General features: G+C 46.8%; 1 protein-coding gene across 3 annotated transcripts in view; it reads right to left on the reverse strand.

Moving 5' to 3' along the window:
* LOC146175085 (venom metalloproteinase Antarease-like) overlaps positions 1 to 24,543 on the reverse strand; it is a 125,467-nt gene extending 100,924 nt beyond the window's left edge. For 2 of the 3 annotated variants that reach the window (XM_084584518.1, XM_084584516.1), the window contains exons 1-2: positions 24,238 to 24,280; positions 3,136 to 3,296 (exon numbers count right to left, since the gene is read on the reverse strand). In XM_084584518.1, the coding sequence (XP_084440644.1) occupies positions 3,136 to 3,296; positions 24,238 to 24,265 (189 nt within the window). In that variant the 5' untranslated portion in view covers positions 24,266 to 24,280. Of the gene's footprint in view, positions 1 to 3,135; positions 3,297 to 24,237; positions 24,281 to 24,412 lie in introns of those variants that run through there. The other variant, XM_084584517.1, reaches the window with a different exon arrangement.
* Between the last annotated feature and the right edge of the window lie 627 nt (positions 24,544 to 25,170).

Here is a 25,170-nt window from a genome sequence, read left to right on the forward strand (position 1 = left end):
TTGTCTCCCAGCCACTTGTCGTGGAAAGCAAGTGTTCAAATATTTCTAAGACCCTGCGACCAGTCTTGGTTGTAGCCAGTGGCATTACCTGGCTTGTAAGATGGGCGCTAATCTTTTCATCAGCCATATTGTGCATCCCCAGTTGTAGCAGACGCTGCTAGATGTTTTCATGGTGTAGCGACTCGCGTGGCATGCGTCGGGCACGTGCCGAAGAGAAGGAAGCAGCGCCGGCACGAGAGCTAAGGAACGCTCGCGACCTTCGCCTCGGCCGGATGCTGCCGTCGTCACCTCTTCAGCTCCTCCTCAAATAAATGTGGCCGCGGTCGCCCCTCCCTGGCGATCTCTAGATTTTCTGGTGACCCGGAGAACCGTGCCTTTACCCCGGTGGCGTTCTAGGATGGCATATTGTCAAGGCCCGGCTTTTGACCCACCGCTTCCGATGTTCCAGCCTGCAGGTGTCGGCGGGTGGTTCGCACAACTGGAGGCTGCGCTGTACCAGAACTGCATCACCATCCAGCATTTCAAGCACGCAGTCCTCTCCCAAATCTTACCACCTGACATCCTGTGCCGGCTTACATGCCCTGCCTCGAGTAGCCGGCCATACGATGAGCTATGTTCTGCCGTCCTGGCGTACATAAGCGAAATCTACTGCCCGCTGCCGCTCTCCGACGCGGCAGACCCGCTTTCGCCGCCGCCAGCATCCGCAACCTCACCAGCACCACTCTCGTCTACGGCTGCATCCTCGGGGCACAGCACGCTGCAGCAGTCTACGGCCAGCTCCCTGCCACTCCTGTCTAGCGCATCCGGCCCGGCTACTCTCCCACACGTATCTATTGTCTACGACACAGTAAGCGCAGCCTCAGCTGTTCCGTCCTTCTGTGCCGTCACTTACAGTCCCATTATACAAGTGGCAAGCTTTGCCGTCATTCAATTGCTGGCATGCGAGTCGTGTGAGGCAGCAGCACCGAACTTCAGCACGTGCCTCGATTTCTCTCACCAAGCGTCCTGCTCATCGTCTGCAATCACCCTCCATCGCGATTGCGCATCAGTGGGCTCCGCAGCCACCTTGCTCGAACACCACGCGCTATGTGACGCAACATCTCTGGTTCGTGTCACAGAGACTATGGCCACTCATTTTGCATTTGTTGTGCACCTTCCGCTTTTCCAAGCCCCTATCAGGCAGCAACAACATGTCAGCTTATGCATACCGCAAGTGATCCGTGCGTACGTACATCGCAGCCCACAGCCGCTATCTTCATCACGGTTAATTTCGCCCTCTCGTGCTGCAAGCTTAGATACAGTACACAGCTCTTCGTCACGTTCCTTCCCCAAATCTGGCTCGCCGCAGTGCTTTGGGGCATTCATTTGGCCAGTTCGCTGTGAGCACAAAGTATGCCTTTAGCGCCGTCGCATGCCAAGCGGACAAGCGAAGGATTCAAGGTGCTGCCGCACGCGCCTCAACAGTCCCACTTCCTCTACCGCTACGTTTTGCTCAGCCGTGACCTCCTGAACTGCCATTAAAGAAACCTGCTTGCCCCTTGGACACGAACTTAACGTACTTAAGTGTATAACCTCCTCGATAGTTTTTTTAAAGCAGTGCTTTTTGCTTAGACTGCGAGTTTCTTTTCCTTTTTCTTTTTTTTTCGACCAATCGTCTAGGTGACGAGCCCTGTAGCGACTCGCGTGGCATGCGTCCGGCACGTGCCGAACAGAAGGAAGCAGCGACCTTTGACTCGGCCGGACGCTGCTGTCGTCACCTCTTCAGCTTCTCTTCAAATAAATGTGGCCGCGGTCGCCCCTGCCTGGCGATCTTTACAATGGGTAACCCGAGCGCCTTCTTATAAGCATTCGAATAATAACGTCCAGGTGGTTTAGATCGGTTTTCCTCATACGAAGGTACGGGGCCACGTACACTATCCTGCAGATGATAAAGGCCTTTATTAGCCTAAGGGTATCTTTTTCTTGCATAGCGTTCTTGGTGCGGTATGCAGAAGGATGCGGACTGCGCTGTTCCCCGGACAATTCGGAGCTCCTCGTCCTGCGCGGGAAGGGGGATACTGCACCGCTGGAAACCTCGGTCCTTGATACACGTATTCCCAAGGTGGAGACAATGCGGGTTTATGGGGCTGCTTATTAACAACAAGGGTGTGAACGCAGCAGCGATCCCCAAGCTCCGAACGGTGTGCGAACAGGTCATCCGGATGCTATCTCGGCGCGCGACGAAATAGAAATGACTTTGTTCTTTTCACTCGCTATGTGATATACATCTTGAACAATCGTTCTTTCTTTGATGCCCCCAGCCATGAACACAACGAGACTCTTTCGGCGAGTGTTATGACGTGACGAGATCAGGGCTTTGCTGATAAGCGGACGTGGTAATGCCCTTCCATACTTGTTAGCGTTCCCTAGTCTGCGTATTGTAGGGATACTGTGATAGGACGGTTTTGGCCAGAAGTCTACAAGTCGCCAGCATATGCAGCGCCACACGCTGCACCTGACGAGAAGAAATTCCTGCCCTGTTGAGGCCGGAGATTCTAATACCCGCGGCATTGATTGAAGCACTGAAGCCAGGTTAAATTTTTTTTTGTGACTGCCAAGGGTAGACCACGTGCTGCCGCGTCATTCAGTAACACTCGTTAAGATTTCCGAACTGGTTTCTTTTATTACGCCCTGCTTTGTCACGCTTGTACTGTCGGCTGCGGTATGTCTGGACGATTACTAATTTCTCTGCCTTCATAGACTGCTAGCTCGTCCTGCGTTCGTTTTATGTCATCCTGTTGCGCCAGAGGCGGTAAGGCGAGTTAATTTTATGTTCAGTTTGCATTTCTCCACACACTAATTTATATGGTGTCGGTGTGGAGCCTATCACTGGATTTTTTATGCAGGCATCAACTCTGAGCAGCGGCAGAGACCTAAACACTGCACATAATCTTCTAACAGAGCAGTTATAACACAAGCTTGGTAATTAGGTGTATAATGAGCATGTTCTAGGCCTGAAATATATCCTCACGTTCTGAAATGATTGAACTCAGTCAAAAGCTTCCATCCTGCTAAAAGTTTGGCTATTTTTGCCTTTCAGTTTGTAAGCGTCATCTTACTATCATCTTCAGATTTGAAAAACGAGTCAGTACTTACAACTGCTGTGTCAAATCTGTCGTCCCTGAATGACGTGAAGGCCAAGTCTTTTGCAAGTATAGAACTTTTTTTGAGATTGAGTATGAAGCCTTCGTTAATATGCAGCAGTAAAGTACTGTCATCTGCTCGACTTTCCAGAATTTTCGGGTAAACGAAGAAAGCTGCAAATAGCAAAAACAAAAAGCAATGCTCGAAGAAAATGTCATCTAAAAGCTTCAGAAGATCTTGCATGGTAACAAGATTTGCTCGGTGCACTTTGTTTTGCTAGTAACTCTGAACAGAAGGGAAATAAACGTTAACATTTTAACACAAGATATTTTTTTTTTGAAATATGATTGTATTGTAACAGAAGTACTTTGGTTTGGTTTGGTTTGTCGGAATTAGCGTCGGAAATCCCTCAGGCTATGAAAAACGCCGTAGTAATTCAAACAGGAAACTTGAATTGCCTGAGGCTAATTGTTTACTTGCACTAATATCGCCCAGCACACAAGAACTCCTTGTGTTTTTGTGTGCTTGTGTGAAATCCTTGAATTTTTCGGAAGCCTTGATGACTTCGATGGTGGAGGGCAGGTGATTCCATTCCGAGGCAGTTCTGGGCACGATGGAATTAAGATATTGGACAGTCCTGCACTCTGGGATGTGCACCTTTAGGTGTTGATATGTGCACCGGAGGAGTAAACAGGGACTGCTTTAATTTTTCATCATTCTTAGGCGGTTTACTTAGCTGAAAGTAGATTCACTTTATTTACCCAGATTAGCGGGTAGTTACAAAAAACACATGTATAACATCACTCGTATTAAGACAAGAAGGATGCCTGGCTTCAGATTTTGTATCTTTCGTGTTAGACGAAATTTCATTTATTCAGCAAGTAAAAATATAATTTCCGTTCTCCTGATTCAACCAGAAGCAAGAAAACCTGATAATACAGTAGGACAGGTGCCTCCAAAATCAAGGTAGTGTTTTATTTTCATAGGAGAAAATATTGGAGATATGTTTTTTCATATGTTTCCAGTTGAAACAAAATTCCGTTCATCCAGCGCACCACGGCCTGCTTGCAAGAGAGGCGCAGACGCTGTAGGCGGCCGCTGGCTCAGATATCCTGCCATCGCCGTGTCGTTTGGATAATATACTCCTAAAACGTGGTAAACTTAACATGGATAATGACGTGTTAAAATGGATTGAATGTTTTTTTTTTTTTTTTGGTGTCGAACTTAACATGACAGCTACTTACCATAAACCAATCTCTCTTCAGTAACGTCGGGCGTTCCTCAAGGATCTGTACTAGGACTTCTCCTCTTTTTATCTATATCAATGATATTCCTGATCTTGTAACATCATCTATTCAGCTATTCGCTGATGACTCTCTTATATATGGGTAGATTTCTAACCCATCTGATACTTTTGTTCTACAGCTCGACATTATTATCATTCCTGCATGGTGCGAAACGTGGCTAATCAAGCTTAACGTGTCGAAATGTAAAGTAATGAGAGTAACACGGCTTTCTAACAAGGCTAACCCACATCCATACGTTTTTAATGGCTCTTCTTTAGGCTTTGTTTCAGTAGATAAGTATCTTGGCGTATATATTAGCAGTCAATTACTTACAATGGGAAACGCATCTCGAACATGTAACAACACTAATCGTATGCTTAGCTTCCTTCGCTGCAACTTTTCACTTGCTTCCAGTTGGTTCAAAACTACTTACGTTCGTTGGCAATAAGAGGAAATACGCGTCTTTTTTATGAGATTCTAACATCATCTCTTACTAATATCTTAGAATCTGTCGAGAATCGCTCAGCTCGTTTCATTGTAAATATTGTCACGTAGTGGTGACGAGGTCGACGACACAAATGAAAGGTCGATGATTGCACTAAAGAAACTCTTTATTTGGGCTGACTTGCGCCCGCAAAAGAACTAAGCAACTCGGCGGCGGCGATAGAAACAAACGTGCTCGTCGATCGTCGAACAAAGAATGCTCGTCACACTCGTCAACGCTCAATTTAAAGGCTGCACAGAACAATCCAGATAACGTCGCAAACAGCTACCAGCACAGGCTGAAACACTGTGGAAAGACACCCGAGTGGCCGGAACCTTCGAGACAGATCTCGGTGCATCTTGCGCTACAACAAAACTGATAAAGGTGTGACTCGCGACATCGAGCATTAACAAACAAAGATTACGGAACTGATACGCGGTCCAGAATCAGAGTGATAAGCCTGTATGCCGGCGGCTGTTAAAAAAAACAACAAATACTGTTTTGAAGGTTTCGCGGCAATATCGACTTTCGTTCATCTAGTGCCACACACATGAAAATAATCCTAGATCTCCCATATTTTCACCTACGGCGTCATGTTTCTAGGCTTTCCAGATACCACAAAATATATTACACAAATGTGTCTTTGAAACTAAGTCTTGACTGCTCTGAGTTACGTATCATCCCGCATTGATCATCGTTTCAAAGTTAATGTTCCTAATGGCAAGGCTAACCAGTATTTCTACTCTTTCCTCCCCAAGAGCAGCTCAGACTGGAACCACCTGCCCGCTTGCATCGTCTCCATTTCTGAACTCGAAGCATATAAATATACGCTTCTTTATCAGCTATGTTAAAAATAATCCTTGGTTAGTTGGTTCATAGGAAGGGAAAGGCGCAGTATCTGTCACACTTGCTCTGTGGACACCTGAACCACGCCGTAATGGAAGGGAGGAAGGTGGGAGGGAAAGCGGATAGAGAGAAAGGGGGGGCCGTAGTGGAGGGCTACGGAATAATTTCGACCACCTGGGGATCTTTAACGTGCGCTGACATCGCACAGTACACGGACGCCACTTCGTTTCGCCTCCATCGAAACGCAGCCGCCGTGGTCGGGTTCGAACCCGGGAACTCCGGCACAGTAGTCGGGCGTCTTACCATTAAAAATAATCCTGATTTTTTATTCTGTATAAGTAGTTAGCATTCCTCTTTGTAACGCCTCAACGGCGCTGATAGTAATCAAAGAAATGAATAAGGCACCACGCTGGAGCAGGCAGTCTGGTGATGCTATCTGGTAGCGTTTTGAATTATTCTGCAGCGTGGTTGGCGTATTAGGCTTGTGGGGATGCTTCCAAATGGCAATAAAATTAAATATTGAGGTAGAAAATAAACGTATTAAGCGAGTGTTGACCGTGTCTCATTCTGCGATTTTTCACTCCTGACGCTACATGAAGACGTCAGCTGCAATGGAGAGCATCTGTCATGTTGTTGCCAATGTCGAAAGGAGGAAAATAAAATTCACGAGAATGCCAATTGGCCCTAGCTGAGGCACCAGTACTGCTTCGTATGAAGAAGTGAGAGTTGAAAGGGGTGAGAGAAATATTTCTGTGGTTTAGGTGGTGGTTATGTCTGGATTTACACGAGAGCTATATTCATGGCTACGCTTAGGTTCGGCTTAAAAGCAAAGATTGATTGATTTATAGGAAGGGAAAGGCGTAGTAACTGTCTCACTTGTTTTCTGTGGACACCTTAAACGCGCCGTAAGGGAAGGAAGGAAGGTGGGAGTGAAAGTGGAAAGAGAGAACGAGGAGCCGTAGTGGAGGGCTACGGAGTAAATTACTTTTGCACATAATAGTTTACTCTATGATTTCAGCCTTATTTATGCCATAGGGGGTTTCTTTACCCTCGAAAGTGTGATGTGGCGAAAGAGTCTGTTGCGTGGTGGTCTTAAGCATTCCAATACGGCATCTGTTTCTTACTATTTTCACTCCCACCTTCCTCCTTTTCCGTACGACTCGGTTAACGTGTCCGCGTAGAAGTGTGACAGATACTGCGCCTTTTCTTTCTTGTAATTCAATTTGAAACGCCGCTAAAGCGTGCTGCACTGAGTCTGTTTCTTTGCCTGTTTTGTGCGGTGTTCGAGGAAGCGCCAAATGAATGGAGCCACACGGATGCCTGGATTGAACGCCCGGCGCGGTTGTTGTTGAAAACCTTTATTTCCACCGAGAAGAAGCTCCGTTTCGGACTCCCCGGCACGCAGGCCTGATGGAGCCTTACTCAGGAGCCTCGCGAACTTGTCTGGTAAATATGCATTGTTGCTTCACGGCCTCAGCCGCCAGGCGGGTGGCTTGCTGCAGCTGAGCGGGGTCCTCGCTTCGCAGCAGGGTCTCCCAGGCGTCTCTATCTATATTTTCTTTAGCTGCTGGGCTGTTGTTACATTCCCAAATAATATGATCTATAGTGGCCCATCTCCCACTTGTTATGCAATGTAGATCCTTTTCATCTTTTGAAATTGTTGCATATACCCAAAAGGGACTAATATGATTGCCCCCTTGTAGTCTCCTCCATGCAATTGCCTCCCCGTTTCCGAGGGAACGGTTAACTTCGCCTTGCGACGTCATCATGAGTCGCGAAGTCATGAACAGATGTGGCGTCTTGATGACGTCAAAGCGATCACCCCACCATGTGAGGACGTCATAGTTTTTCGTTGTCAATAATCATGACTACTTCGTCATGACTAATGACTAATTAGTACTAGGTAGTTCCAATTCAATCCAAACCAGTCCAATCTAATCTAGTCTAGTCCAATTGAATCCAGTCCTGTCCAGTGTGAGTTCACAGTCGCCGGAAGTGCGCCGCTGACTGGCCTATCATCATCACTATCATCCTAACGCTAGAGAAGGAGAATTGAGATTGGCTACTCACGAGCCCAGTCGTGCCGTTGTTGGCGAAGCGCTCGGCTGGAGACCCGAGGGATGGAGGTTCAATTTTCAGTGAAGACGTTGTTTTTTCCGTTAGTAGACTTGTCCAGTGCTGTGACTTAGTACTGCAGTGCCGTCTGCTGTTATCGTTGCTAGGCAATGGCTCATGGGCAGTGTGACCACGGCCAAGGCGCGAACACGGCGAAAATGCGGTCATGGAGAGAAGGCGAAGTGGCTGGCCTAGCGTAGTTCTCGCCAAAACTAAAAAGCACGTCGCAACAATCGTCGTTTGCCACCGTAGCGGTGGCGAGGGCAATGACAGCGTGCGCTACAGATACCAGGAGCATCAAAGGATGTTGGCCCTTTGGTTAAATGCCCCGGAGGACCTAGCAGCCACCCTCACCAATAAAAACGCTGATAACATGCGCTTTAAATAAGGCACTCACAGGAATTTATGCGACCTCCGCCAAAATTTCTTCGGCTGTTCTCCCATCGGAAACTTTCTTAAGGATTTGGGTGAAAAGCGGAGCCCTATAAGTTATGTGCAGAGTAGCACGACAAAACTTGGCCCTAATGCTGCCTGGCAGTATTTACATAGCAAACATTGTGCCTTGTTTACTCATGCGAAGGCACTAATAGACTATGTAGGTTTGCTTTGAAGGGTTTAACGTCCCAAAGCGGCTGTGAGAGACGTCGTAGTAGAGGACTCCGGAATTTCAACCATCTGAGGTTTATTAAAAAGACTGATATCTTACAGCACACGGACGCCACTCCGTTTAGCCGCCATGGAAACGCAGGTGCTATGGGTCGGTTCGGACCCGAACTCCGGTGCAGTAGCCGATAGTCGGAACCATTGCGCCACCACGCTATGTTATAATAGTGATAACTAGTGATGACGGTAAATGATAACAATACTAACAAAATAACAAAAATAGTATTTAATGATGATAAATGAGGGTTGTCGTAGGTAAAAAAAATGAAAAATGAAAACAAACACAAAGATAGCAAATATAGGTGAATAAAATTGATAGTAAAAACATAAAGATTAAAATAAAATAAAAACATTAGGGGGCACACAAGCACCGCCAATAAGAATATGACGCGATAGCAAATATTCATAGATGATGTCTTTTCGCATTTCAATGTTCTTAAACTTTTTCTTTGTTTCGTATTTTATGTCATATCGCCTGCCGCGTAGTGACGTTACCGACAAGTGGGGATGCCGCGTCTTGAAACTTCGTGCGTCCCAGTTCGCGTTCGGCGGAACGTGCTGCTTGCGTTCAATGCAGCGCTGGAAGACTCCAGCATTAAGGTTATGACGCAACAGCGGTTTACCTCATAGGCAATCTTTTTTACACTTTTCAGGGGTTAATTTTTGTTCTTGTTTTTCGTTTTGTATGTAGCCTACTAATCAAACCCTACAGCAATCGCATTTATATAACAAGTCCAAGTGACACAAAGGATTCCCAAACGATTCATATTCAAACATTAGTTCAAGAGCATATTGTCACGATGTTGGTTATGGGGGCTAGCTTAACTGAGCCGGTACAGGCGAAATTCCACGGTCCGAATTCTAGGTATCTCCTGCAAGTGCGGAGTCGATTCACTTCGTCTTTTGCTCCGAGCGCCTCCTGGCATTCATCCCTCCTTAAGCGTGACGCACACGGCACAAGAGCACACACGTGGACAAAAGCAAACGAAAAAAAAAGTTTGCAGATGCCGTTTTTCAGTTACCGCGTAAAATACGGCTTCATGCGTAAGACATGAACTGTCTCTGGACGAGGTAGCCGACGGCCTCTCTGCTTTGGGCCATCTGGAAGCGCCTCATAGTTAACGTCGCTGAGGCGCCTCAAGATTTTATAGGGTCCGAAGTAACGGCAAATCAGCTTTTCTGATTGGCCACGGCGTCGAACAGGAGTCCACACCCACACCTGGTTGCCGGTGTTGTAGGAAGCTTGTTTGTGGCGGAGGTTGTACCGGCGTGAATCCTTGTCCTGTTGCTGGGCGATGTGGACGCGTGCTAGAGTTGGCGTACTTGCTCAGCATCTTGGGCAAAGTGCTCGGCGTCGGTAGAAAGCTCGCTATCTGTTTCGCAAGGGAGCATTGCGTCCAACATCGTCTGAACCTCCCTGCCGTAAACTAGGCGAAACGGCGTGAAGCATATCGTCCCTTGGACTGCCGTATTGTACGCGAATGTCACATATGGTAGGATAGCATCCCAAGCCTTGTGCTGGGCGTCGACATACATCGGCAGCATGTCCGCAATGGTCTTTCCAGCCTGTCCTTTCCGTCCGCCTGTTGGTCTGCGGATGGTAAGCAGTAGCTTTTCGATGCGCCGTACCGCTGAGATGAAAAACTTCGGCCATCATTTGTGAAGTAAAGGCAGTCCCTCTGTCAGTAATAATACAGGTTGGAGCACCGTGCCGCAGCATGATCTGGTGTACAAAGAAATGGGCAACTTCAGATGCTGTACCACTAGGTAACGCTTTGGTCTCGGCATATCGAGTCGGATAGTCTGTGGCGATGATTATCCAAAGGTTGCCACCGGAGGATCGAGGGAAAGGATCGAGAAGGTCCATGCCGACTTGATTGAACGGTGCGCAGGGTGGTATTATGGGCACGAGGAGGCCTGCAGGCTTTGATTGCGGAACCTTCTGACGCTGACATTGCCGACAGCTCTTGACATAGCGCTTAACAACAGGGGCAATGTTGGGCCAGTAGAATGTCTTTCGTATTCAAGCAAGTGTGTGAGAATAGCCCAAGTGGCCAGAAGTTGGTTCGTAGTGGCACGCGGAAAGGATTTGCTCTCGCAGAGCTGCGGGTACCACGAGGAGGTAGGTTCTCGACTCGGATCTAGAGTTGTGCTTATAGAGCACACCACTTCTCAGGCAGAAAGTTGAGAGGGTCCGAGAAAAGCACTTAAGTATTGTGGCTGGCTCACCTTCTAAATAATCGATCAGGGCTCGAAACTCTGGATCAGTACGCTGCTGATGAGACATATCTGAAGCATCAACAGCTCCGAGAAAACTGGCAGAGTCACCCGTGTGTGGTGAAGTGAGTTCGACGGGCGAACGAGAGAGCGCGTCAGCATCTTCATGCTTATGTCCGGACTTATACACTATAGTGAGGTCAAACTCCTGTAGGCGAGGGCTCCATCGCGCCAGGTGGCCGCATGGGTCACGCAGGTTGGCCAATCAACACAAGGAATGGTGGTCAGTGACCACTTTTAATGGGTGGCCATAAAGGTAGGGTCGAAATTTTGCAGCAGCCCAAATAATGGGTACGCATTCCTTTTCAGTAGTTGAATAGTTCGTCTCGGCGCAGGATAAAGTGCGCCTGGCATAGGCGACGACTCGTTCAACACCCTCTTGACGTTCTACGAGAACCGCCCCAAGGCCTATGTTACTGGCGTCGGTGTGGATTTCTGTCTTACCGTGGTCATCGAAATGGGCTAGAACAGGCGGCGATTGGAGACGGAGACGCAGCTCGGCAAAAGCAGCTTCTTGCTTTTGACTCCAAACAAAAGGTGTGTCTCTCCGGGTGAGCCGAGTCAGCGGTTCAGCAAGATCAGCGAAGTTATCGATAAAACGCCGGTAATAACTGCACAAGCAGAGAAATCTGCGAACAGCTTTCCTGTCACGTGGAATCGGAAATTCCGCAAGAGCAGTAGGCTTGTCAGGATCCGGCTTCACGCCGGCAGCGCTTACGACATGACCGAGGAATTTAAGTTCTCGGCAGTTGTTGTTGATTGGTTCACAGGAAGGGAAAGGCGCAGTATCTGTCACACTTGCTCTGTGGAAACCTGAACCTCGCCGTAAGGGAAGGGAGGAAGGTGGGAGTGAAAGTGGAAAGGGAGAAAGAGGAACCGTACTGGACTGCTACGGAGTAATTTCGACCACCTGGGGATCTTTAACGTGCGCTGACATCGCACAGCACACGGACGCCACTTCGTTTCGCCTCCATCGAAACGCAGCCGCCGAGGTCGGGTTCGAACCCGGGAACTCCGGCACAGTAGTCGGGCGTCTTACCACTGCGCCACCCCAAGTGACATTTCTGTGGCTTATGTGTCAAGTTAGCGGATCGAAGAGCTTCGAGTACAGACCGCAAACGCCTAAAATGTTGTGCGAACGATTCTGCGAAGACCATCACGTCATCTAGGTAGACTAGGCAACACTTCCATTTAGGCCCGGAGTCCGAAAGGTAGAACTTTAAATTCGTAAAGGCCGTCGGGTATGACAAAGGCCGTCAGAGCGCCTCCTGGTAGTATAAAGCTATGACAGGCGCCGTAGTGGAAGGCTCGGAAATTTCAACCACCTCCATTAAGGTGCACTGACAGCGCACAAGACACGGACGCCAAGCTTGTTGTTGTTGTGGCTGTAGGAAGAAGGAAAAGAAAATGCACGGGCCTGCTACTGGCTCTGTAGCTGAGGCACATCAGTTGCCTGTTGCTGTGGCTGTAGGAAGAAGGAAAAGAAAATACATGGGTCTGCTACTGGCTCTGTGACTGAGCCACCTCCGCTGCCTCCTGCGGACAAAAGATAAAATAGACAAGAAAGAAAAACGAAGAGGGAGATGGACGCGCGCCGCAAATCTAGCCGTCGTCCACCACCACCGAAGCGGTGGCGGGTGCAATGACGACCTACAACGGATACAAATTCAGTGGCAGGCTAGCCCCCGCCGCAAGCGGCGGTGACCTACCTGTTCCAGCCCCATCAGGGACGCTGCCTCGCGTGGACAGAAGAGAAAAAAAATAGATAGATGGATTTATTGAAAGGAAAAGGCAGGGAGGTTGGCCCGAATAATTCAAATCTGGCCTGCTACTCTGCACTGGGGAAGGGGAAGGAGAGAAGAAAGAAGGTCATTATGGGTGACGATGTGGGAGAAGGCATATGAAATATATATACAGGCACAGCAGCTTGCTTTACAAGCGCGAATCAAGTCTGCTGGCGCTCAAATAACGGCAAACAGCACGCACTGCCTGGACGCCCTTCCCCTTGTCCTGCCAAGCGCCCAGCAGCAGTTCCTCCGACAAAGGCCTCTTGTCTAAACGCTTCAAGGAAGCAGCTAGCACATTTCTTTCGTTCGCATACTTTGGGCACACCAATAATACATTTTCCACAGTCTCTTTGATGCCACAAGTTGAACATTCCGGTGAGTCCATCTGTCCAATTAAATTTAAGTACTTGCGCGTGAAAGCCACGTTTAAACGAAGTCTATGTATCAAGCATGCCTGATGACGCGGAATATCACGCGGAACATTAAATTTAAATGTTCGATCGAGCCTTCTTAGACGGATGTGTCGGGCGTCTGGTTGAGCCCAGTAAGCTGCTGTAGCAATATTCATACAACTCTTTAGAAGACACGGCGTATCCGCTCTTGAAAAAGGCACAGCTGTTTGGAAGCCATTGATGAGTGCGCTTTTCGCTTCAACATCGGCCTGCTCATTCCCATGGAGGCCGCTGTGGGCAGGGATCCATTGAAACATTATGCTGTGACCTTGCAGCTGGGCAGATGTAATGAGCTCCATAATGTTTAGTGCCAGGGACTGATAGACAGTGTGGCGTAAGAAATGTTCCAAAATTTTTAATGCAGTCTTCGAGTCCGTCAATATACACCATTTTTGAGGTGGTTCCCCACATATATAGCGAATAGATTCCCGAATGGCTACAAGTTTGGCAGCGGTTGATGTAGAGGTATGTCTCAAAAGGAAATGCAGAGTTGTTTTCTGAGCTGGTATGACCACAGCTGCAGCGGATGCCTGTGCTGACACAGACCCATCGGTGTATACGTGAATATAATTGGGATATTCTGACCAGATGTGTGCCAGGGTAAGTTGTTTGAGTCCACTAATTGGTACCATTGATTTCTTTAGTATTCCGGGAACACGAAGGTGCACCAAAGGTTTATCCATCGTCCATGGTGGTTGGGTGGAGCGATATGGGAGGGTATATCCTGTCGGTACTTGCGACTGATGGCAGCGGAGTGCACTTGTAAAACTGCAGTCCGGCCTCTCATTCAAAATCTTGCTGAAGTGAATGAAAACGGTGTCTTGTAAGTGCTCGTAAATATACACGAAGTGGTTCGTGTGACAAGTATATGGACATTGGGCGAGCGTGTGCCTCTTCAATTGTGCCTTTGTTAGAGGTGCATCTGGGCAGTCCAAGGCATATTTTCAGTGCCTGCGCTTGCACGCTCTCTAAAGTCCGCAAGCAGGAAATGCTCATACTAGAGAGTACTGAGAGACTGTACCGGATGTAGCCAACAAACAGAGCCTCGTAAAGCCGTATTAAGGAGCGCTCAGTTGGACCCCATTTGATGCCAGCTATGTAACCAAGTACATGGCAAAAATTAATTATCCTTTTCTTCACCATAGCAATATGTTTCGACCAAGATAGTCGGTGGTCAATAATTACTCCCAAGAATCTGTGCTTGGAGACGTATGGTATTACGACTCCATGAAGGGTAATCGGGTAGCGGCTGACACATTTTCCCGTAAGCGCGATCACTGCACACTTTTCTGCCGCTAAAAATAAACCTTGACGCCGTAAGTACATCGATGTTGATGACACAGCTCGTTGCAGTCTCGCACGTAGTTGTGGACGCGTCGAACCAGAGGCCCAGATGCAGATGTCGTCAGCATATGCGCTTATGTGGATGTTAGTTGGCAGTTCACTCACCAGGCCAATTAGCGCAACGTTAAATAAAGTTGGGCTGAGAATTCCTCCCTGTGGAACTCCACAACCGACCTGAAAGCGGGTAGTATCTCCTTCAGGCGTTGTCATGTAAACAGTGCGGCCTCTGAGATAGCTTACAATCCGCAAGTACAGCCGGCCACCAACTCCCACCGTCAAGTCCATCAAGAATAGCTTCATGGAGGACGTTGTCAAAAGCTCCCTTTATATCTAAAAATGCAGCAGCTACTAGTCGACGGTGACGCTTTTCGTGTTCTATTGTCGCCACAAGGTAGATGACGCTGTCAATGGAAGAGCGTCCGCGGCGAAATCCAATCATCATATTCCGATAAAGATCATTACTCTCTAGATACTACTAAAGTCTTGCCAGCACCATGCGCTCCATAACTTTTCCAACACAGCTTGCTAGGGCAACTGGTCGGTATGAGGTAAGTTCCAGAGGAGGCTTTCCAGGCTTCAAAAGAGCAACCAGGCGGCTATTTACAGGAAGGGAAAGGCGCGGTAACTGTCTCACTTGTTTTCTGTGGACTGATTTAAAAAAAAACTGATTTAATTATAGGAAGGGAAAGGCGCGGTAACTGTCTCACTTGTGTTCTGTGGACACCGCAACCGCGCCGTAAGGGAAGGGAGGAAGATGGGAGTGAAAGTTGAAAGAGAGAAAGAGGAGCCGTAGTGGAGGGCTACGGAGTAATTTCGACCACCTGGAGATCTTTAACGTGCGCTGACATCGCACAGCACACGACGCCTCTTCGTTTCGCCTCCATCGAAACGCAGCCGTAAACGCGCCGTAAGGGAATGGAGGAAGATGGGAGTGAAAGTGGAAAGGGAGAAAGAGCAGCCGTAGTGGAGGGCTACGGAGTAATTTCGACCACCAGGGGATCTTTAACGTGAGCTGACATCGCACAGCACACGGACGCCTCTTCGTTTCGCCTCCATCGAAAGGCAGCCGCCGAGGTCGGGTTCGAACCCGGGTACTCCGGCACAGTAGTCGGGCGTCTTACCGCTGTACCACCCCGGAGGGGCGGACAGAAGAGAAATTAGAGGAGAGAAAATAGAGATGAAAGGAAAAGGTAGAGGGAGAGAAAGACGATTTATATATAGGAAGGGAAAGACGCGATAACTGTCTCACTTGCTTTCTGTGGACACCGCAGCCGCGCCGTAAGGGAAGGGAGGAAGATGGGAGGGAAAGTGGAAAGAGAGCAAGAGGAGTCGTAGTGGAGGGCTAAGGTGTAATTTCGACCACCTGGGGATCTTTAACGTGCGTTGACATCGCACAGCACACGGACGCCTCTTCGTTTCGCCTCCATCGAAACGCAGCCGTAAACGCGCCGTAAGGGAATGGAGGAAGATGGGAGTGAAAGTGGAAAGGGAGAAAGAGCAGCCGTAGTGGAGGGCTACGGAGTAATTTCGACCACCAGGGGATCTTTAACGTGAGCTGACATCGCACAGCACACGGACGCCTCTTCGTTTCGCCTCCATCGAAAGGCAGCCGCCGAGGTCGGGTTCGAACCCGGGTACTCCGGCACAGTAGTCGGGCGTCTTACCGCTGTACCACCCCGGAGGGGCGGACAGAAGAGAAATTAGAGGAGAGAAAATAGAGATGAAAGGAAAAGGTAGAGGGAGAGAAAGACGATTTATATATAGGAAGGGAAAGACGCGATAACTGTCTCACTTGCTTTCTGTGGACACCGCAGCCGCGCCGTAAGGGAAGGGAGGAAGATGGGAGGGAAAGTGGAAAGAGAGCAAGAGGAGTCGTAGTGGAGGGCTAAGGTGTAATTTCGACCACCTGGGGATCTTTAACGTGCGTTGACATCGCACAGCACACGGACGCCTCTTCGTTTCGCCTCCATCGAAACACAGCCGCTGAGGTCGGGTTCGAACCCGGGTACTCCGGCCCAGTAGTCGGGCGTCTTACCACTGCACCACCCCGGCGGGGTCAGAGAAAGACGCGCGCCGCAACAACAGCCGTCGTCCACCACCGAAGCAGTAGCGGGTGTAATGACGGCCTACAGCAGATAGAATTCGATGGCTGGCTAGCCCCCGCCGCAAGCGGCATTGACCTACCATCCGAGCCCCGTAGATAGAGAGATAGAGAGAAACAACGTTTATTGCCAAAAGTGTAATCATGAAGGCTGTCAGCCTGGCGTGGCCCCCAGGTGGGGGCGACGCTCTGGGCCCACGAGACAAACGCCAGCTGCGTCATCTTTACGGAGCACGTAAGAAGTTGGTCCCAGCTCTCCTCGGAGGGATCTGGCATTAAAGTACGAGGGGGTGGTCTTCACCTACATTCCCCAAAGGGTGTGTGCTAATGTGGCTGTTACTCCGCAGTCGCAATTGGGGCAAATAGGGTTGTATTCCTCATCCGTAATCAGTGCCAATATCTAATAGCTGAGAAAAGAATTTGAACTCACAGCATGGTGGCCTGCGCTCTGTCAAGGTCAAGATGGGGAGGCGGGAAGCGTCGTCTCGTCTCTCTGTCTTGGTTAGTGATTTGGCAAAGGTCAAGGGGGCCTCAGCAAAGGACTGAATCCGCGGAGGAACTGCCACCCTTCAACACACCTCAGACCAAGCTTGGCGAAAAAGCAGTCACCGAGACATCGATTCGATCCCCCATCCTTGGACACAGTAGTCGAGCGTCCTAACCATTGTGTCTCCGGGCCTGGCTTCAGCATGGATTAGCTTCTCATTCGCAGATTATTGACGACTTTGTACATTGCATTCTGTTATTTCAGATTTTTATGCTTTCAATTGTTTATTAAAGCAGACACAACAAACTTTCTTAATTTGTATCGTCAAGAACAGGCTTTTATTGAGAGTATTTTGAAACTAATGTTTTATAGCCAATTTTGATTTTCTAAATAGTTCAATCTAATTGCTCATTTACATGATCAAAATACATTTTATTTTTATATCAGAATTAATAATAACTGAATTTTCATTTTCAACATTTGACCCTAATGTACCCTGTCTTTCCAATCTCAAGTTTCAATTACATTAATTATCGGTTACACGCGGCATTGTACTTAATTAGCATCAGGAAGCATTGCCTTTTCATTCTCAGAATTTTGATATGTTCGAAATCCCTTTTTCCAAGTTTTCATTTTCTCGATTATTTCAAATACTTCAACGACAAGTCACGCATTAAACATTTTCAGTTACAACCATCAAGCATTGACATTTCATTGTGAAGATTTTGACATCTTTGAACCCCTTCACCTATTTTTTTTATTTTATTCCCTTCCATTCCGCAGTTAATTACGTTTATTTCGTAAACCTCTCATCGCCTACTACAAGTCGATAAATCATCAATCATTATTGTCATAATTTACCATGTTATAATTTTTATACTGCCCTGATTATTTCTGACACACGGTGCCGACAAATATAAAAACTCGAGTAGCACAAAATGTGCTATTATGTGAAGGCCCACGGTGGGCCCATAAGGCCAGCCCTTAGAGGCCTCATGCGGATTTTTAAATGAGTATCTAGAAAGGCCCCACTTGGGCTGCCCAATTTTAACACGATCGGTCCCATGTAGTACTTGTGTGGGCACCCAAAAAGGTTTGGTTGGTTTGGTTTGTGGGGTTTAACGTCAAAAGCGACTCAGGCTATGAGAGACGTCGTAGTGGAGAACGCCGGACATTTCGACCACCTGGGGTTCTTTAAAGTGCACTGACATCGCACAGCACACGGGAGCCTTGCTTTTCGCCTCCATCGAAAGGCGGCCGTTGAGGCCAGGATTCGATCCCGCATCCTTTGGAACAGTAGTCGAGTGCCGTAACCACTGCGCCACCCCGGCGGGGCCACGAAAGGTGAAGTACAAGTAGAAAGGATGCACAAGAAATAGGTACGGCACCAATCGTCCCCGCAACGCAAATATTTCTGAGCTATATTTATTAGCCCTGACGATATGGGTAATAAAAATGATGCCCCTCCTCTCCCGCTTAACAGAAAAAAAAAAGAAGCGAGTTGCGACTACACCCCATTACATCTTGTCCCGCCCTCTTAATTTGGGAGTGTCCAATGAGCGGGCGTGCCCAGAAGGCCGGTATAGCCTACTCCCTTCATTTTTTTACTCCACGGCAGCTACCGCGTGACATATTTGCCTCCACTTCCCTGGAGGCGGAGGAGGCGGCGGTTGCCCTCGCCATAGCTACCACCCGAGCCACAACCATCTTTAGCGATTCTAAATCCGCCGTACGGAACTTCACCCGCGGTCGGATCTCTACCCCAGCCTTCCGGTTCCTCGCCTCCCTCCCCCCACCCGAACACCCTATTCAACTAATATGGGTGCCCGCTCACACGGGTCACCCAGGCAACGAAGCAGCTCACTCTTTTGCTCGAGGATACGTTAGCCGAGCAAGGACTGCCACTGCCTGGGGAGATGCTCGCGAGCGCATGGTATCCTATCACGAAATCTCTCTCCATTACTATGATCAACGAACCATCTACCCTCCTCCTCAAAAATCTATGACTAAGCTACAACAGGTGACGTGACGCCAGCTTCAGTCCCGTACATTCCCATCCCCTGCTTTCTTATCTTTGATCCATCCAGGACTGTTCTCGCCGCAGTGCACCCTGTGTGGGGCACCTAAAGCTCATTTTGGAGCATATTATGATCAAATGCTCGGAATTCCACCCTCCAGCCACTTGGCAACTCTCCGATCTCGAGTGATGGGAGGCTGCGGTGTCCAGCTCTGACCCGGCCGTTCAAAAGCGGCTGACGGACTGGGCTTTGGGTGTCGCTGGGAAGCACCAGCTTCCGGCCACAACACGCAGCCAAGAGCCGACCCGTCATTAGCATGTAATCCCTTAAGGCTCCCAAATATAAAGTTTTTCACCACAACCACCACATACGTGACTACCTTCTTCACTCCTGTTTCAGAGCCGCTGTATTGTGGCGCAGCACACACTCCTAGCAACGCCTGTAGTTCAAGGTCAAATTGTGGAGTAAAATGACCTTGACGAACGTGAGCCGTACAGCTTCCACTCAAAAAACCGGAAGACTAAATGTCAGACTGCTGAAACTCTTGCACGAGAACAGCGTCCCATACTATGACATGGACATTCACAACTTCACTTGAAGTAAGAAAATAAAGCTTTACCTTCTATTTGGCAATTTATTACAAAAGGATTTACAATCTGAGTCCTATTCGTGGCTCATTTCATAGCCTGTCTCTTTACAAACGGTTTACCTGGAAAATATTTTCGGTAGAGCGTGCGAATAGACTAGAAGGAAGCTGATGGACTTAAGAAATGCAGGATCTAATTAAAATAAAATACTTAATCGACAATGCATAGAAGCATGGAACTTTTGTTCTTTGTTTAGAGACTGGGAGAATCACAAAGCCATTCAAATTTCACCGGTAGCTCCATCAATTTACCAACTGCAATTATTGAAGGGAGTCATGATTTCTATTGCAGATTTCTGATGGGAGAGCAGATGTTGAAGAATATATATTTAGTTTATATGAGCCTTGTAACCACGGATGGAGTGCGCATGTGTTGCTTTTTGTTTCTTTGTGTATTCGTTTGGTTTTTTCATATATATTACATGTCCTAATAAATTTTGACCGTTGATAGTGAGCACTTGGTCTGTCTTTTTTCGTATCAGTCCTCGTGCCTGTGGTGCCAAAGCAAGATGAATATATATTTGTCCCTATCTACAGGGATTATAACTGGACATGGATTGTTTATTCTTATGAAGCCTGTGAGGACTTTAAGTGATCCGTAGTGTCGGAGACTGCAGTTGTGCATGATAATGGATACAGCCCGCTAAAGATGTCATACAAAGCATCTCTACCTAACCACAGAGGCAGTGAAGAGGCCCTAATCGCTCCGTCAACAGCGCACAGCAACGCAATGGGACAGAAGATTACTATAGTGACGGACTCCAAACAAGCGCGCCGAAACTCAAAAGGACCAGAATCGACAAAATCCCCGAGCGTATTCTGAAAACGACGCGAAGATATACAACAAACCTAAACACAGTATTGTTAGGGATCCGGGATATTAGGGGATGAGGGGCAACGAGGCCGCAGAGGAGCTAGCCCGAGGGTACGTCGACCGAGTGTACTCAGCACTGAATCACGGGCACCTTTGACCCTGTTATCCCAACAAATTAGATATACTCGATCATTACAGAGGCCAGCGGAAGTGTTACCCAGCCCCACACAAGAAGCTGACCCATGAGGAGGCAGTAGACTGGCGCAGATTATGAACCGGTACCTATCCACAGGTACAGAAATTACGCAAGGTTTTCTCTACGCAATATGTAGAATAATGTTCATGGTGTCACGGTGAACCTCCACTAGAGCATGTCACAAGGACGTTTCTTAATGCAGACTTGGACCCCATCTGAGACAACCCGTGTGTGACAGAGTTGGAGCAATTGCTGGTTATTGCGGACGAGGAAGCGCAACGATCTTTCATACGCCGAGCAACAATGGAAGCACTGAAGTGCCGCATCCTGGACCGAGGCTCGACCATGGCGCGCAAGGTGCTAGCAAGGGTCACGACTACCTCAAATATGTGAATTAAAGTTTTTCAATCCGTCCATTCTTCCAGGAGGCTGAAGAGCTTCGTCTGTGCGCACTGACACCAATAACCATGATCATCCTGAATTCTACGACGAAATGCATTCATTCCATTTAGTCGGATATCACTTAAATATGCAGAAACTACGGTAAAGAATACCTCCTTCACAGAACCTAATTCGCAGTTAAAACTTTACCATCTGTTTAATAAATACCAGATCATCTCAGAAAATTAAAATCAGTAGAAATTTGATACCTGACTTTTCTGGTATTGGGAGATTTCAGAAACCAGTTTAGTTGAATGTTCAGAGCAGGAACACAAACGCTGCGTCCTGACACATATTGTTAACCACTAATTTTTAGGAGTATCCTATTGTATACAAAAGAGAACACTCACTCGCAATGACAGAGAAGCTTTATCAGGTGCTGCAACATGTAAAGATATTTCGTCTGTATATTACAAGACGGCAAAATTTTTTAAATTGGGTTGGACCACATCGCACGTCTGGGCTTTTGAATAGCATAGACTATATGTATATTCGCCCTAAATTCCTCCCTGGCAATTGCTGTTGATGCCATACAACTACAAAAGGAAGTACCGACCTGGAGCACTGAACGGCAATGCAGGTGCCCTTAAGCGATGTGTCGTTCTATGTCAAACTATGAAACAGCCCCTCATGGTGACATAATCCTACGAGGAATTGAATTTACGCTCCTAAAAGCATAGGCAACCTTACTCAGGTAAAGAAGGTGCATAAAGGGCCCTCCAATTTCAAGGGCATGATTTATCTGGCCATCATTCGGTGTTTCAGCATGACACATTTGCAAAATACCAGAATGGAAACAGATTGCAATGACATTCCGTCTCTATTCTCTGAGCTATCACAGCCGTGACGCATCACGTTTCAAAACAAATGTCCTCCAAACCTACCTCGTATGCAATCAACGGTGCATTTGAAAGACAATATGGAAATAAGAGCACCAAAAGCAAGAACGAATTACGGGTTTAAAACGATTAGATATCAAATGACTACCCTTTTAAATGAAAACAGAAATATCCATGACCTCTTGTACCAATGTAAAATTAAACAAATTTACAAGATAAAGTGATTGCACTGCTGACTGTATGACGTTTTGGTACATCCTGTGATATACTTTGTATTCATGTCAGTGAACATGATTCTTTTTCTTTTTTTCCTTCATAAGTTCCTGTATTTCTTCATTGCTTCTTTTCAAGAAAAATTTACTGTAACATGCTCTGTACAGCTTTTTGTTCTTGTATGTTCATCGTAGATTGCTGTACCAGCAGTCGTGGCGTGTGATGGTTGCATGTTGTTGTTTCTTTTTTCTTATTTATTCAGAACACCTTAGGTTCAGGTATTGTTATTTTTGAAATGGATTTTGTTTCATGTGCTTGTGGAAACTGATGTCATGATGACCACTACACATATTGTATTTGCTTGTTTTGTATACATGTGTCAAATGCAATTTGCTTCCCCCAGGGAGGAAGGCCCACGTCAGGCGTCGTGCCTTTTGGCCTCCTTCCTGAAGTGTGAAAATGAAATGAACTTCAAATAAATAAATAAATAAAACCAGCGCTTACAGACGGGACAGCAGTGTTCGTCGTTTCCTTAGAACATGAACTAACGAGAACGCGCTTATTGAACGGTGAAAGGACTACTGAGAACCTGTTAACAAAGTCACTGGTGTGACGTTAAAGATTTGTCTGAATTTGAGTACTATTTTCATCCTCACCTAGGCGTCAAGTAAACATAAAACAATTTTTAAGCACCGGTTCAGTAGGTTGAAGTCTGACCAGCTATGAGAATATTGTCAAATTTATTTCATCAGGCCGGTAATATCTCAAGTTTCCCCGATGGTACCGTAATTTCTCTCGAAATGTGAAGTGAAAATAATTAGGTCTTGCACAGCACATGCTTTATATGCACCAGAGCATATACTGCGCAAGCTGCTTATGGAGGCACTTGAGGGTGGTGCATACATGGGACTAGACGCAGCATTAGAAAGTACGACACGTTGAGGAAAAACACATATCGTCTCCTTTCTTCACCTCTTTGTAGTAACCTCTTGTAAGGTACTTCAAATTGTAAATTTGTTAACCAAGTTCATTAAAATATGCAGCACTCAGTCTTGAAGGACGGTTTTCTCATTATCACCAGCAGCAGAGAAACAGCTTGTAACAATGCCAAAATTGAAAATTACCGGCTGACGAACTGCATTTCATCATTGCATACAGGACTTTACCATCCAGCAAGAAATACAAGACGTTAGCGATTAATAATGCTAGCAGCGGTACCAATGAGAAAGCAGCATCAGACAAAAAACAACCTGGAAAAGCATCCGGTGTCTTACATTTTCCTCGGTAAAGCATTTTTCGACTCCTCATTCGATTACGGAAAAAGCCCTGGATGCTAGATACTTGTCGGAGACAGCGTTCGGTGATAGACAAGTGATGGCTTTACATATTGTGCGAATGTGTTGTTTCTCTCAGATTACTGAAACAATAAGCTGTTATTTATTCGCGTTCACAAATAACTTTCAGGATCTCTCTGAAGCCGTCAACGTTTATCACTGTGGACGACGCGGCGTCAAAAACCATACGCTTGGTTGACAGCTTTTACATCACAGGCTTCGCAATCAGCCATATATATATATATATATATATATATATATATATATATATATATATATATATATATATATATATATATATATATATATATATAGGCACAATACTTAAAGGAACGCACTCGAGTACCACTTCTGGCAGCCGATGATACCCAATTCAGAAAACGCTCGCGCTTGAGTTAAAGCTGTGAGATCAGGCCGATGATGCATTCTTTGTTGGCATATGACCAAAGGTTGAAATCTTGGAAAGCCTGAGCTGAAATGCACATGTCCCGTTGAAAGCAGTTGCTCATATTTCCAAATAGGTTTTTTTTTGTAACTAAATAATATAAAGTACCAAATCAATCTTTTACTGAATGTATACCATCCTTCATTAGCTGAAATTTCGATTTGCGTGACAGTTCAATGTGGTCAAGCGCTCAAGACGATAACACACTCATAAACTGGTAGCTATATAACGGCGCACTTTTGAACCCAACGCAAGTTCGTGTCTGCTTAAAAAAACTATTAAATCTAAATAAAATTGAAGGCAGTCAAAAAATTAAGTAAACGTACAGAAGTTAGGTATCTCATGAGGCGGCATAGATTTGGAGTCAGCTTCGCTCATTAGTATTTCTATTGCACTTCGCCTGCACAACAACATTGATACTGAATGCTCTCTAAACAAATGTCTTTTTAAAGTTCTCATGTGGAAACGCATTCTTAAACTTAGTGAAAGAGTTGAACTTGCCTGCGCAGGATTCAATAGCGAATAACTTAAGTAGGAGCCAATACATTATTGCTGACTTCATTGTACTTCTCGTCTGGGCTCTGGCTTGCACGAAGCTTAGTGAAGTAGAGGTTAAGAGACCTTTATATCTCATGACACTTGACAGCCTTCTACTCGCAGAAAATACCAATCAGAAGCGAAAATATAAACAGCAAAGTTTTCCATCTCTCACAATAAATCTTAACAAAGATGACAAACGTCGGTAAAGTGACAAGAGAAACTGCGAGCTCAGGGTCAGTGTCACAGCTACTTGTGAGGTCGGTGATAATAACATTCAGTGGTTCTCTGTCACTTGTGCATGTTCAGTGCACGTGGACAACCCGGAGGCCTGGCTAAAGTTAGCCTTGGAAAGACTCGAGAAATTTCATGGCCGCCCGGAAAATATAGAAGAGACCATCTTCAGGAGAATTTCAAGCTTCCCCAGATTGTCCGAGAAAGTCACCCATAAATTGAGAGAGCTTGGAGATCTGCTTCTTGAGGTTGAGGCTGCAAAAGAAGACCTTCACTTGACTGGGCTAGCTTATCTGGACACCGCAAGGGGGGTAAATCCCATAGTATAAAAGCTGCCGCACCGCTTGCGGGAGAGGTGGATCACAAAAGGCTTCAAGTACAAGCAAGATCACCAGGTCGCCTTTGCACCCTTCTCGATTTTCTCCAGATTTGTCAGTGACCAGGCGAAATGAGAAATGACCCCAGCTTCAAATTGACCCAGGTAGCAC

This window comes from Amblyomma maculatum, chromosome 11 (genome assembly GCF_055883805.1).
Source record: "Amblyomma maculatum isolate TAMU_Amacu chromosome 11, ASM5588380v1, whole genome shotgun sequence".
NCBI classification, from domain to species: Eukaryota; Metazoa; Arthropoda; class Arachnida; order Ixodida; family Ixodidae; genus Amblyomma; species Amblyomma maculatum.